Source organism: Rhineura floridana, chromosome 3 (assembly GCF_030035675.1).
Source record: "Rhineura floridana isolate rRhiFlo1 chromosome 3, rRhiFlo1.hap2, whole genome shotgun sequence".
Taxonomy (NCBI): Eukaryota; Metazoa; Chordata; class Lepidosauria; order Squamata; family Rhineuridae; genus Rhineura; species Rhineura floridana.
In genome coordinates, this window is record NC_084482.1 from 182,990,189 (window position 1) to 183,005,806 (window position 15,618).

At 38.5% G+C, this 15,618-nt stretch overlaps 1 protein-coding gene across 13 annotated transcripts in view; it reads left to right on the plus strand.

Moving 5' to 3' along the window:
* Positions 1-15,618, plus strand: part of CADPS (calcium dependent secretion activator) — a 562,280-nt gene that overhangs the window by 402,470 nt on the left and 144,192 nt on the right. For 6 of the 13 annotated variants that reach the window (XM_061622068.1, XM_061622066.1, XM_061622061.1 and 3 more), the window contains exons 17-18: positions 2,450-2,459; positions 10,510-10,530. The exons of 1 other annotated variant lie outside the window; for it this stretch is intronic. In XM_061622068.1, the coding sequence (XP_061478052.1) occupies positions 2,450-2,459; positions 10,510-10,530 (31 nt within the window). Of the gene's footprint in view, positions 1-1,043; positions 1,113-2,001; positions 2,020-2,449; positions 2,460-10,509; positions 10,531-15,618 lie in introns of all 13 variants that reach the window. 6 more of the 13 variants (XM_061622067.1, XM_061622060.1, XM_061622072.1 and 3 more) reach the window with 3 other exon arrangements.

Genomic DNA, 15,618 nt, shown 5'->3' on the forward strand with positions numbered 1-15,618 from the left:
GGGCTCCCTAGGTCTCTGTAAACGCTCACTAACTCTGTCGGTAAGCTTTGCTCTCTTCTTTCAGATGTATCTATGCAAAAACAAACTTTATGATCTGTAAGTAAAAATGCATTCATTTCCCAAAATGTAGAACAGCTAGTGTGTACTTTCCTTTTGTGCCTCAATTCTTCTTGGTTGTGTTAATTACCTGCCCTCTTTTTTGGCACTGTGACTTTTAGGTCTGGGAAACTTTGAAGCAACAAACCTTTATTTTTTTCTTTTCTATTTCTTTTTTTTAAATTCCAGCTATTGTTTTCAGAGAAGTACTTCATCCCACACTACCTGCTCTCTTCTGCTTCTCTCCTTCCTTGTTCGTGGTTGGTTCAGCCACTTTTCTATGCTGCCTCTATAAAAAGTGGTTGCATCAGTTGCAAAGCATGCTGGGATTGTTAATTCAAACAACCCAACATCCGCAAACTGCATGCCTCAGGTTTTCTCTCATGAGCATAGTCCGCTCACTACGAGTTCCTCTTTTCTTTTCTTTTTTCTTTTTACTTTAAAAAAAATCATTGTGTTACCATTTCTTCAGAGGAGTCTACAATTTGGAAACAAAATGTCTCATTCAGTCTAAACAGCCTAGGTGCATTAAAACTAAGTTTAGAAATGATTTAGCAGCAATGCTGCTTGAGGCTATGTTTATGAAGAAATACCTGTGAAAGCCTTAGATACTGAAGGCTAAACTCCTTAGTATCTTGGAGCCTTAAATCAATAGAATTCTATTTCCTCCTGTTCATGATGTTCTGACCATTATATTCCTGCAAACAATTCAGAACAAACTTTTAGAATCATGGTCACAATCTCTTTTGTGACTCATGAGCATGCTGAATGGTTAATCCAGTAAACCTCCAATTTTAAATCTTTTTTATTATTTTTTCTGTTTGTATCCCAAAATACTCTATGGCTACTTTCCTTTTAAGCTAATGTAAAGTTTTCCTCTGACCTATGACCTATAACCTCTTTACCTCTGACCTAAGCCTCTTGCATGCCCAAATCCTCTTTTATAGGGAAAAAGAGAGAAATGTATGAGCATCCTGTCTTCTGCTTGGCCTCTCAAGTGATGGATTTAACCATTCGTGAGTACCTTCCACCCTCCTCTCCATGCTGTCTTCACTCTTTTCTGTTTTCATTACTCCAGTACAATCCAGAGCCAAACCAACTCACTTTCCTTGCTTCAAGTCTTTTAGCATTGGCTTGTCTGTTGCTTCTGTCTGTGAAAGTCCCAGTGTGAGAAGTCCAGTCACTTTTTATCAGCCTAAAAAACAGGTTAGAAAAATTAAGCTGTTTTTGTTTGTGACGAACTCCAATTTGTCTGTAAGTTTTTTCAGTTCTTTCTGTCTGTGACCTGAATGCATTTTTACTTTGCTTCTGTGTAACCCCAATTTGTAAACACTTGTCACTGGTACACAATCAAAAGATAGCAACTACATGGGGGAGCAATGAGCTAGAGGTCAGAAAAAAGACAAGGGAAAGAGTTGTCCTTATCTTTCCCTGATGTGTATATGTTTCTAAAGTTCTTTACAATCTGTGCATAAGACCACAGAAAAATGTCCTGCCTGTACATTAGGTCTTCCATGTCTCTTGTCTGTTGTCTTTCAAACAGAGATTTCAAACCCTAGATTCTGTTTTTTTTCTTATTATTCCTTAATAGTGAGTTCTGAATAGGACAAATTATGTATCTTCGTTTTACCAGTTTAATAGCGAGTGTGTGTGCTGAGAGTTTAAACCACCTAAACACCAGATTTTCTTTGTATGACATAACTTTTTATCTTGGCAAAACAAGTCGTTTTTGATGATGCCCCATGCTTCTGGGTGGTGGGAGAGATTGGGCAACTTTTTTTCTTTTTGAATGTCATATATCACACATAACTGGGGGGCATTTTGATCCACTTGCTCATTAATCCTGCATATCTGTTCTTGTTTCTCTCTCTTTTCTCCTTGTTGCTTTCTCTCTCTTTCATATAGAGAATCAAAAGGATGCAGGTGAACAACTGTATATTATACATTGCTAGGATTGTTGAGTTTTTATTGATCTTTGTTTTCCTTTTCATAGCTCCTTAAGATATGTACTCCGTATAAAGAGAAGTTGGAGTTGCAGTAATACTTAAGGAGTTAATTTGTGCTGTCTTAATTCAAAGAAAGCAGTGTCCTTCTCCCCTAGTAGATCTAGCAGAACAGAAATTCAGTACAACCTTACTAGGAGTTGAGACACAGTTTAATCAAGTAAAAGTCATACGTTTACAAAAACAACCCTAACGGTACCTTTTGGTGCCCAATACTATTAGAAATCTAGCTTTTTGTTCAAAACACTGTTTGATATCTAAACTAATTCTCTTTTTTGTTCTTCATATCTTTTGTTTTATACCCTATTTGGGTAGAATGGTTTTTTGTTAATGTGTAACTAACAATATAGTCAGAGAGAAGTCATGTTTGTCTTTTTTTTGTTTGTTTGTTTGTAATGCGATGATGTAATGAAACAAGGATACAGTTCAGATAAAAAGCTTTGAAAAATAAAAATAAGACATGGCACCTTTTTCATGACTTCTGCATATAAGAAATCTTCTTTTGAAATTTCTTAAAATCTGAACTGTGTGTTTTATTTTTAAATTTTATTTTTCCTGAGTCCTTTGTTTATGTTCTGTGAATGCAGATTGTCTGGATTTTGAACTGTTTTTAGAGAGAGAAAATATTTTTGGAATACATAATTTTGTCGCAAATTCTGTGTCAGGTTGTATCAAGTTATTTTTGAGAGCCGCTACCACAAAGTGGCTCAGTATCTCATTTTTCACACAAGAATTCATTTACACCAGAATGAGCTATACTGTACTACTAAGAAATCTATCGTTTTAATTAAACAGTGAGTCATCCCCTAAGAAAAGCTCATACCAAATAACTAAAGCTGCCTACCCTTATATTTACAAAAACAATATTATTACATAACCATATTTTCACAATATCAAGCTCCTTAGAACTCATGGTTTATACAAAAGATTTAAACAGATATGTATTTCAGCACAGCACTGGTGCCAGATGTTCTGCCTAATGCAGTTCTAGTTCACATTGCAGTTAAGTAATGGCGGCTCTGACAAGAATAGGCATCCCTAACTGCATCAGCTTGATGCATTCCCAAAGTTCAGTTAAGTCTGCATGTGCATCAGGCATGAATGCACATCAGCAAAATAACGAGACAACTACAAGGGAATGCTATCCATGTCACATAATCTTGTGACTGTCCAAAATTATGGAGTTACAAAAATGAATCTTAGCATGTCGGGTGAACATGGCTGTTGATGTTCACTGGTCCATCTCTATATTTTAAAATATTCCCTAAATATGTAAGCGTTTGTCAATGTCACATTTCCTTGTGAAACAGTCTCCATATTTTGGAAATTCACTGGACCATATGTACAAGTTATATCTGTGGATTAACAGTCTTTGATTGCTCCACACTAACCATCATGTAGTTAAAGTTTTATAGCATTCTATATATTTGCCCCATTTTATTAAAAATGGGTCAGGATTCCATCCATTGTGTCCCTGTTTCAAACTGTACCATATATAGCTTACTTTCTATTTCAGAACGTATCCTGGCATAGTAAACCTCAAATTCTATTGTGGGAATTAAAACCACAACCACATACAATTTCTTCTAAAGTCGGTGGGTGACATCTAGGTGCCCATCCAACTGCACAATGGATTTATTCTTATCCAACAGAACTTCACCTTTTTATCCTATCCTCTGTAGTGCCCCAGAAAACGGAAAACCCCAAAAATCTGCTCTAGAAAATTCCCATCCCTCTTGAGTAGATTCTGGGGATATGTGGGGATTTGTAAGTAGGATAAGAAGAAGAGGAAGTACCTTTGTGAGAGCAGAAATCCTCTCACACAATGTTGGATGTCACCCAATAGAATAATTCTAGCTCCACTGATGTTTAACACATGAATTTATCATGTAATGTAGAAGTTTCCCTTATATTTGTACATGGAATTTTAAAATACATTGCCTGTTTAGAAAATAATAATTTCAGCAGTCTTTAGGTACAATTCATGTGTAATGCTTCTGCTTCGCTGCTGAAATGTCCCACTCACTTTACAATGGTTATTTTCCTCTGAAACATAGTATGGCCTCCAAAAGTAAGGTAGACTTTGAGAGTATTCTCAGTGAGACTTCATGATTTGCTGTAAGTGGCTTACAGCGATTTCTACCATGTTACAGTTTGTAGATCAGAGCATTCCTTGTACATGTGTAGTCCTAATTTGGTTTGGTAGAAAAATATATTTTGTTTGGAGAAGTCAGAAGGTGTTGATTAGCTGCAAATGGCAACCTGCATATTAAACGGAGTAGGCAATGAAAGTAAACACGATGGAACAGATATTGAAGCCAAAATGTAGTTATTTCATAATGTAACTACTAAAGAGCAATCAACTCATGGCAACCTATGCATTTTGCCAACAAAAATGTTTATTGCCTCTTCTAACTCCATGTTCTGTAATATCTTTAAATATTTTTAAATCATTATTATATCCCCACTGTAAAACTGGACAGTGAGTCTCTGACCACACTAAATGCAACAAGTCCAAAGAAAGGCCATAGGAACATAGGAAGCTGACTTGTCCCAGGTCAGACTATTTGTCTATCTAACCCTTCTCCAGGGTCTTTCCAATCACTTGCTACCTGATTCTTTTGACTGGAAATGGCAGGATTTGAAACCTCAAGGTATGCAGTAAAATCTCCATTCAATCCTGCCCACTCTCAAACAATTCCACAAGAACTAAAGGCTGCATATGCATACTGTTTTCATGCTGTCAGTAGACCATAAGAAAAGCTTGCTGGATCAGGTCAATGGCCAGTCTAGTCCAGCATCCTGTTCTTATAGTGGCCAGCCAGGTGCATATGTGAAGCCTGAAAGCAGAACCTTAGCAACATAGAGCAGCATGCAGGTGTGGGCCCTCATCCAGCTAGGGATGGCAATTAAGCTGAAGGGAGGAGCTTGTTCCAGTTAGCAACCATACACTCGCACAGTACTAAAAGAGGTGCCCACTGCCTCCTTTCTCATCCCGTAAGTTTATGGTAAGAATGGGAGTTGGTGGCCAAATGTTGCTAATAGAGAACTGTTTCACCAGTCTTTGCTGACCATACTCTTCCAGTTGTTCTTTTCCCATCCAAGGAATTGCTAACAATGAAAGAGTAAAAGTAAGGGTGTGAAACATTTTGAAGTTGAATATAGGGAGTGTATAGGTACTATTACTAGAAAGCATCCAGGATTGTAAAAGATCCTGCAGACCTATAGCTAAAGAAATGTTGTATCACCTTTGTATATTTACAGAATCTGAACATTTGAGAACAATCTTGACTCTAGAAAGGCACCAGAAATTGAAAGAACTGATAGTCTAAGGAAGCTAATATTTCTCTCGCCCAAGATTAGTAAAAAAAAAGTGGGGGATGAATTTGTAATTAGTCTGTGACTCTTAGGATTCCTTTTCAGGAGAGTTGAGAGTTTGCTTGTGATCTCAACAAGAATCCAAGTTAAAAGTGTCACTTGAAAGGGGGATGGGATGTTATGCATAACCACACCATGGTGGTGTGGACCAAATGTGTGCTTGAGTCTATTTATTGTTTCACAGAAGAATAAACCAATCCTAGATTGTAAAGAGACAGAAGGTGATGTAACACCATAGATTGTATGCAATCATCATAGAAAAATATCCACAAGGTGGTAAAAATGAGCAGTTTTCAGAAAGTGAAATATGGTATTGATGTTTTCTGTGTTTGCATGCCTTCCAATGGTACTAATTTATCCAGTATGGTACCAGCTTTTTTAATACCTATACCGAGCAAATACACTGATTTTTCACACCATTGTAAGAGTTGTACTTCTCTGCAATGGATGTGAGATGAGATTGAGCATCTCAGCACCACACAGGGTTGCAGACCAAGGCTCACATTATTTATATTAACCAATACCTCTCCACATGGATGCCTAGCCAGCTATCATTATTTCTAAGATTATAGTGGTCCTTTTTTTTGAGCTGCTACAATAATCACAACAGTTACATAGACAACTAGAATATGGAGATGCTAGTTCTCACAAACAGACCTCCGTATGAGTACTGAAACACAGAAACATAGGAAACATGAGTTAGACCAGCAGTCCATCTAGCTCAGTATTGTATACAAGAAGCAGCAGTTTTCCAGCGTTTCAGTCAGGGAGTCTCTCCTAGCAATACCTGGAGATGCCTGGGATTGAACTTAGGACCTTCTGTATGCAAAGTACGTGCTCTTCCTTCCAATGAGCTACATCCCTTCCAGAAGCCAGCCAGCCCTGCTCTCTCCCTAGGTATTTATTTGGAGCCCCCAGCTAGTGTAAGCCAGGACTCTTTAGTACACATACATGCATAAATAAAAAGATAAATCTAAAAACAATGCTGCTAATGTTATCCTGAAAGTAGTAAGGGTGGGCCTGGAATTTTGACTTTTATAGTGAGATGGTGTCCACCCACTGCCTATATAACATAGTGTGAAACAATTACATCTCATGCCAGAATTTGGCAGGAGCCATCTATATTCACTTGCTGGAATCAGCAGGGAATCAGCAGGGGTATTTTAATTATTATTGTGGTGCATGTTGCAGAGCTGTAAGGGGAAATGTGCAGATCTTCCCTGATCGCTTTGAAAAAAAGCTTTTTTTCCTTTTTGCTGTTTTTACTTTAAAAAAAGAGTTGATGGAAACCACAGTGCATCAATTTGCTGAGAACTGCGCAGTCCAATCCATAGGTCATGCGTTTTAAGCTGTATTTTAAAACAACTTGATAAGACCAGCTGCTATGGCCACTTTGTCTTACGCTATTTTCTTTCTTTATTCCTCCCCCTCCTTTTTTCCCTTCGTTCTCTTCCTCCTCCTCCCCCCCCCCAGCTTTGGGCACCCGCTTATGTGTGCAGGCATTCACACACATGCACACCCCAACTGAAGTTGCACAATCCAGGCATGTTTGACAGCTGCAGGAGTTAAATGCCAATCAGCTCTAAAATATATTTTTCATCTAGGTCACTGTAAGTGTCTAGGTCTGAAGGAAGTGGCAAAAATGTGCAGCTGCTGGCAAGTTCAGTAGCTGAAACATATTTAAGGCCGGTACAGAGTCGGATTACTGCAGGGCTTGATGCACAGCTTAGCTGTGTCCCAAGGGTGTAATTGTCCTCTGGCTTTGGTATCCTTTGAGGATATGCCTCTCTGTTACATGGCAATCACATTGTAAATGAATGGAACGGGTCAGATAAGAATTGTCTGCAGAGATATTCCTGTGACATAACTAATGCTTGTTGGATGCAAGCAAATGGCAGCCTTTCCCAAGGATTGCTTTTGCTATCAGTGTTCATTGTTCTAGTTTAATATTTGTGTGTTTGTGCATGTATACACACACAGAGAGAGAGGGAGAGAGGGAGAGAGGGAGAGAGGGAGAGAGAGGGAGGGGGGGGATGAGGTAGTGGTGTGGACAGCACAATACAAACACCCTGGCAGAGCGAAGGAAGCTAGCTTCAAGGCTCGGCTCCATTCAGCAAGCCGCTTCTGCAAACACACATACATATACACCAAGCTTTCTCAAAATAAATACCTCTAAAGGAGTATGATAATCTCTCTGATCTGCTCTTCTCTGATCCACAGTGTCCGGATTGATCCAAAATCTGTTCTCTCTAACAGCACACTGAAAGCAAAGTGGAGGCTGTGCTCCACAATCTTTACAAGAGGCTGACTTGCAGATATCAGATACACTGTTTCAGTGTACTTCAGATTTACAAAATCTTCATTTTATGCTAGGCCTCCTACTGGGAGGAAAGGTGGGATATAAATCTAATAAATAGTTCCTTGATGGTACTACACATGGCAATCAGGGACTAGCAATCTGTAGAATTGGTTTCTGTGCCCATTGTCTCCAGTGAATGCTTCAGTGCCCAACCTTGAACACCTGGAGTGGGAAGCATTACCTTATTCTTACTTTAGGAAGCTCAGAAATTTACTTAACAGATAACTTAGAGTGCTTACTGGCTTAGTGTTTAAGAATCCCTAGTAGTGGCTAATCATACATTGTCAAATTGGGCCAGTGATGCTATAGTCACCAACTTCACTGACTATCTTCTAATTAATACAAAAAATAGAGATGGGAGAGACCTTCCAGGCTCACATTGGATTAACATGGAAATGATGTAAGATCTCTTGGGGAAAAATCAGTTTTAAAATAATTTTTCTGTGCTCTTCTGATGTACAGAAAAATGACCCCCCTCTGAGCATCTTAAATCTTTCCTTGTTAAAGAGCTGTGCAGTGTTACTCCATTACACTGAAGAAGGGCAAAATACAGAAGTTGGGGGAAGCCCATACTTCTCATGTTCGGCATGGAGAATGGGCTATCTCCCCCTTCATTTTTTGCCCATCCAGCTTCTGAATTCTTCCCCTGTTGAATGTAATGGTGCAACATCACTCCATAATATTTCAAAGTACAAATTAATGAGGTCATGGAAGCCAGCAATTCTTCTCCAGCTCTAAAAGGCAAATTCAGGCTTGTAAAGCTTGCTTCTCCTTTCAAGCCAAGCTTTACTGAGCCCTCAAAGTGTTTTGCCAAGCTAGCCTAGGAGAACTTTGCCAGGATCTCTAATACAAAGACTGTGAGTTATGGTTCTGCCAGGAGCAGAGGTTCTTTAGGATTCGGACAAGGCAATAATCACAGCAGGTTCGTTCCTTTCCCAGGTTTTATTTAGAGAGAGAGCCAAGATATTACCAGCAAAGGGAAAATGGAAAGGAAAAGCAGGTAAAGGAAACTTAAGTCCCTTCAGTTACCGGGAAACCCACTGCAGTATCGGAGGCACTCCACGGCCAGTCAACTGTGGCTCATGGCATGACTCTTTCCCATGGAGAAGTCTTCATAAAAACGTAAAGGAAGCCAGACCATACATTACTTGGTCTTCAATGTCTATATACAAATGCCCAGGGTATGGGAAACGAACTCTTAAATACAGGAGGGTGAATATGACTTGATCAGTATAACTAAAAGTTGGTGAGATGCACCAGTTACAGCAATTGAAGGAAATCACTTGTTCAAAGAGATCAGAAGGAATAGAAAAGGATGCAGAGTCGCACTATCTGTTAAAAATATACATCTCTGCGCAGAAATACAGGAGCATGAGCTTAGTAGCCCATCAAGAACATATGGATTAAAATTAATGGGGCAAGGAATAAAAGGAACATGGTGGTTGGAGTCTGTTACTGACCCCAATCAATGAGAAGACAAAGATGACACTTTTGAAAAGCAAATTGCCAGTGTTTCAAGGAATGATGTAGTAGTAATGGGGAGACTTAAATAACTCTGATACCTGTGGAGAGACAAATTCTGCCAAACACAATCCCTCCAAGAAATTCCTGACTTGTGTTGCTGATAGCTTTCTCTTGCAGAAAGTGGAGGAAGGAGCTATCCTTTACTTGATTCTAACCAACAGAAATGACTTAGGGCTCATCTACGCAGTGATTTAATGTGTGTTTGGTGCTACTGACATCTCTTTAATTTCCATGGTTCACATGATGTTACTGGCAAACAGAAGCTATCACACAGTTTTTCCCATGTGAATCCGTACTAACCCAATCTGCTAATAATACAAAAAGCTTAGAATAATACGGCTCCACTCCGCTTCAGATGTCTTTGAAGATGGTTTGCTTCAATGGTTTTTACTGGACAAGTGAATCATCACTTTCAGCTGTTCTCCTTTCTCTACCTACTAACTCTCCCATGAATTCCATTTTGTTGCTGGTGGTTTATCTAACAACTTCCGACTGCTCTGTCCTCCCCTCATCACAGTTTGCTGCAGCCCTCCCATCTTTCCTCCCTTTCTCCCCGAGTAAACTTCCCTCCGCATCTGATTTCTGATTTTTCCCCCTAAAAAATCTAAGTGGATTTTTAAAAAAGAATTACCTCAAAAATATTAATATTAATATCAATATTTTAAAGAAAATATCAATATTGATATCCATATCAATACTGATATTTTGAGAAAATATTGATATTGGAATTTTCTTTAAAATATCAATATATTTGTTTTTCCAGCAGGAAAAATTAACTCAGAAAAAGCACGGGACAGTGGAGAAGGGGGGGGCAGATGACCCCACTTCTTTTCAACCACGAAATTTCAGGAAGCGGTGGGGGCAGAAGGGAGTGGAAATACTGTGCAGGTCAAAAATATTTGCACATGCCCAGCAACCGAGCAACCAGAGGGAGTAAAAATGTAGAATTAGAGGGCGGGGCTACAAGGAAATAGCAACATTAATCTTTCCCAGATGAATGCCTACTTGTGTGAATGGAAAACAACGGATTTGAAGCCACCTTTGAGCACAAAGTGTGGACTTTGCAAATCTATTATGACAGTAAAAGCAGTGTATTTGCTACAAATAAATGTTCCCATGTGGATAAGCCCTTAGTGGATGAAGTGGCAGTTACAGAAACTCTGGGAGAAAGTGGCCATGCTGTACTTGAGTTCTTGATTTTGAAGGAAGCAAAAGCTGAGTGTAGCTATTTGCATACCCTAGACTTCAGAAAAGCCAATTTTAATAAACTCAGAACAATGAAATAAGGACCCATGGCAAGTGACCGCAATGAGGAAAGGAGTCCAAGATGGGTGAGAGTTTCTAAGAAAATAAATTCTAAAAGCACAATTGCAAACAATTCCAACAAAGAAAAAAGGTGGAAGGCAGCTGGACAGCCACCTGTCAGGTGTGCTTTAAGCTGGGTTCCTACATTGAGCAGGGCTTTGGACTCAGGCCCCTTCCACTCCACTATTCTATATTCTATGATTCTATGAGTGGAATATAAGCAAGGGAGGATCTATGTGCTTAGAGCAGCAGTGGGGAACATAACTAGGTCTGGGGAACATTACTAGGTCTGCCAGGCCTCTCCATATTTCTCATGCAAAACGTATCTCGCTATGTTGCCTTGTGAATAAAAAATATCAAAAAGTAACATGAGAACCAAGCTTGAATGACTCTTCTGTCCCCCAATCTGGCTATGGCTGACCATGCAATCAATTATAGGCAGGTTGGGCAGCTTATTATTTGGTTTTCTTATGTGTATGCCTGTCAGAAAAGGAAGGAAGGTGAATTCAGATTAGGGTTACAATCCTTCACACAAGATGCTTAAATCCCATTGACTTCAGTCGGACTGAAGAAGCCAAAGTTTGTGTGGGACTGCTGCCTAATGGTAGTGTTCTTAGGGCAAGTGTTTGTGCCATCCTGAACTTACATCCTTTATAGTATTTTTATAACTCTTTCAAAATTACAATGAACCCAAAATCCTGTAAATAAAGAGCCAAACTATTGGGCGCTCTCTCTCTCTCTCTCTCTCTCTCTCTCTCTCCCCCCCCCTTTTCTTTTCCATCTCTGGGAAATGCAAGCAAAAAGAAAAGGGCTTCTGGCAACAAACCATCTAGATAAATATGCCAGACTCCTTGCAGACAGAATTGTTTAGAGAAGCACTTTGGCTATTATAATGTTGATCATGAATATAACAGAAACTATAGAAGTACATTCATCATATAGAATTTGTTTTGTGCATACAGAATATGTATATATGTTCTCTCCTAGGCTGATATCACAAACTATATGACAGATGGGTCAAGTCCTGATTTGCAGTATTCTAACATTTGGAATAGCGAAGTAACATATTTGATAGAGCTGGCAAGTTTTTATATATGATTCAACCCAGAATATAAAAGCCACTAGAATTCCAAGTGGAAAATAATGAGTTGGAAACAATCAGAAACCACACATTTTTGTAAAAAAAAAAAAAAAAAAAAGAGCTCTGAGCACATATTTAAATTGTACAAAGCATGCTGTATAGCCATTTTTTAGCCCCAAATTGTTTTTTTTTAAATACAGTATTTGCAAAACAGTTTGTTTCTCAACTTTCTGCTTTTCTCAATTAATAAGTCTGACAATATCTAGAAGAAATCCATAGTAGGCAATATTTCCTGCCACTATAGGGGTATAAAAGGCAGGCAGTGCCTTTCACATTTGACACATGCAGATGAAGTTTTTGAAAAAACAACTAATTGACTGTACTAAAATCCTGCTTTTTGCACTTGGCTACATGAAATAACAATTAACATTCGCACTGAATTTTAAGCATCCTAGATTGTGAATTCTCGTAGCACAGTGGAATCTGTCGACTTCAGAAAAAAATGTTTGTTGTCATAATTGTGTAGTACTTGAGTTGACGATAAGCAAAACAGCAGCTATTCCATTTGTACTTTTATCATTTCTGCTTACTTTTCGTTCAAAAGTTTTCATCTTTTTTTGTCACTGTTTATGAAGTCACATGTGTCTTTACTTTTGCTGTCTCTTTGCATCATTTGCGAACAGCTCGATTGTCAGTGCCCAAGCCCCCAGCTGGGCCCACTCCAGCCATTCAAACACAGACTAATGTGATAAATCAGATGCTGAAAGGCATACCTAAGCAAACACCAAGTACTGTAATATTTTTCTTTTGTTAAATGATTTTCTAGTTTAGCTTTTTTTCATTAATTTACTGTAGTTTAGATTTTAGGAAGCTAGTCTCAACAATAGGCTTTCAGTAAAAGAAATTTCTAGCACAACGCTTCTAGTAAACAGCATTGGCTTCGAAATGTCCACATTTTTTGTCCAGCAATGTCTGACATATGCAACATTTTCAAATATCAACGTCAGCACAAAATAACATTGTTGTTGCATAACATTTTGCATGAGATATGTGAATCTGTATGATTTAAATGATGTATGGAATTATTGAGAAGTATGTTGTTTCATTGACCAGTGCTCCAGTTAATTGCACACAACATGGGTTGCTAATATTAAGACATTTATAATTTTAACAAATGTTTTTAAATAGAAAATTAAACATGGGACAATTCTACATGTTATCTAGAGACAGATTCTTGCAGATAAGCTTGTGGTAAAATATCTGCTGGTTCAGCCTCTCCACAAATGTAAGTGAAGGGTACAACACCAAAAGGATGTAGTAAATAACACATTGTACTAGCCACAATGCCTGTGTTCTACCTGCACTGTCAGAGGCAGTATGCTTCTGAATACCCGTTGCTGAGAACTGAAAGTGGGAGAGCACCGTTGCACTCAGGTCCTGCTTATAAGCTTCCCATAAGCGTATAGTTGGCCTCTGTGAGAACAGAAGGCTGGCCTATGTGGGCCTTTAGCTTGACCCAGCAGGGCTTTCTTAGGTTCTTAGATTATCATTGGCAGATTGCTGTCTGTCATAACTTTTAAGACGATCTTCCTTCCTTTCTCTGCAGCACAAGTCTGTACTGAAAACAGAATGCTCTGTTCTGGCGCATTCCCACAATTAACACAAAGAGTTATGAATACCCATGCCTCCCCAATGCCATTAAAGGCTGGAGAATCTTCTTTCCAAACTATGCAAGCACAGATGTGAGAATCAGACTTCCTTTTCAGATGTTATAATCTCAGTATAATAAACCACTGTTTTCACCTGCCCCCTCCTCCCCTCATCTGCCTGGCTTTGGGGTTTCTATCATGGTTTTCAAGGGTGGTTTCTCATTACATCCAAACTGGCAAACTATCTGTTTACAGGATCAGATCCTGGCTTCATATCTTGGTTAGTAGGCAGAGATTAAATTATAGTTTCCCAGTTCAGATGTAATGGGAAACTGTGGTTTAGCAAATCTCGGGAGCATTTTAATACAGTATGGTGCGAGAAGAGAAGAGCCTGTGTGCAGGCACAACACTTATTTTCAGTTTGCTAAACCATGATTAGCCAAGGTTATTAGGTCACTGAGTGTGAGTGTATGCATTGATCAGTTGCAAATAGGGGAACCAAATAGGACCCTGCTCCTGGAAGAGAAGCAATTTCAGCAGGTGCAGATTTTTGTGCCCTTTTATAATCAGCTGCCTCTTCTACACAGTTTTTACAAGCACATGAGCCATATCATCTATTGCATCAGGTCACCTTAGTTTCAAAAAATAATAACCATAGTTTTGAGGGTACTAATTAACAGTATGATCAGCCAAATAAAATTTCAAATATGATTGGGGGTGGTGATGTTGTTTTGTTGTGTTTTAATCTTACTTAAGGTCTATGTTGAATCAGGACCTTTATGAATCATTCTCTTGAGTTTCTCATTGAATAATACAATTTCTATAATTTACATTTATTTTCATCTACGCACAAAGGTGACTTCATTATAATGATCCCACTCCCCGTGAACTTAGATCTATAACATTAATTTCCAGTTTGGGATAAATATATGCATACGTAACTTATCATTTATGATTTATTTATGTCCACAATTTATATACTGCTTAACACCTTAGTCTCTAAGCAGTGTACAGTAAGGTTAAAAAATTATAATAAAGATAAAACCAGTCAAAGCTAACTGTAGAATCAGAAAACACTTTAAATGCCCAGTGAAATAAAAATATCTCCACTGGGCACTAGAAGTCCTATACGGAGGGGACCTGTCTGATCTCAGCCATGAAGGAGTTCCACAGAAGGGTAGCTACAATACAGAATGCACAGCTCCTGGTGGATATAAGCATTGTGTCCAAGCCATGGGGAACCACTAACAGTGGCTCCCCAGAAGTCCTCTGTGATCAGGCAGGGATATAAGGGATCAGGGGGTCCTTAAGGTATCCTGGATTCAAGTTGTTCAGGACCTTGCAAATTAATACAAGCCTTGCACCTGGCCTGGTAGCATATGCACAGCAAGAGCAAGGATATACTTAGCTCATGTTTATAGTAAGGATATGTTCAGCTAATGTTTCCTGAGTTCCTGAGCAACACTGCAAATTATTTATAAACATACTGATTCAACACTGAACTTAACGCTGCAGTGCCATACCTACGTCCTTGGGAATGGCCTTATTATTATTATTATTATCATCATAATCATTTATTTATATAGCGCCATCAGACGCACATGGCACTGTACATAAAAAAAGAATAAAACAAATCCCTGCCCAAAAAAGGTGTATAATCTAAATAACACAAATTTCAATGTACATGGATTGCACTTTAAGTAAGATTTGTCCTAATTGTCTCATCATCGCTTAATATAATGGGATATTTTATCTGAATGACGATGCTGTTATTTATCTCACAAAAATCTCTTTTTATTATAACCCTTATACTTTCAGGGAGAGAAATCCCCACATTGGCAATTTAAAGGTATTCTTCTCTGTTATCACTAGGACCACTGGCCACCACAGCACATTTTGCAGTCCTTCTGTTTTGTCACCATTTATCTGTGGGGTCAGGGCAAAGTCTGTTGGTGTTGTTGAGGGTATATTTAGAGTTTTGTTCATGCAGCCTTCATCATCCTGGTGCTGTCCAGATGTTTTGGACTACAACTTCCTACTGCCATTTTAGACCTATATTTTAAGACATTGTAGAGCAACTGATGTCAGCTTGGATGAATTAACTTAAATCCAGTATTTTAGCATCACTAATTTCTGGATCAGTTGATATAATACATAAAATTAAAACAATTTTTAAGATTCTTAGCACAAGTATATGTATGCATAAACTGTGAAATGAAATGT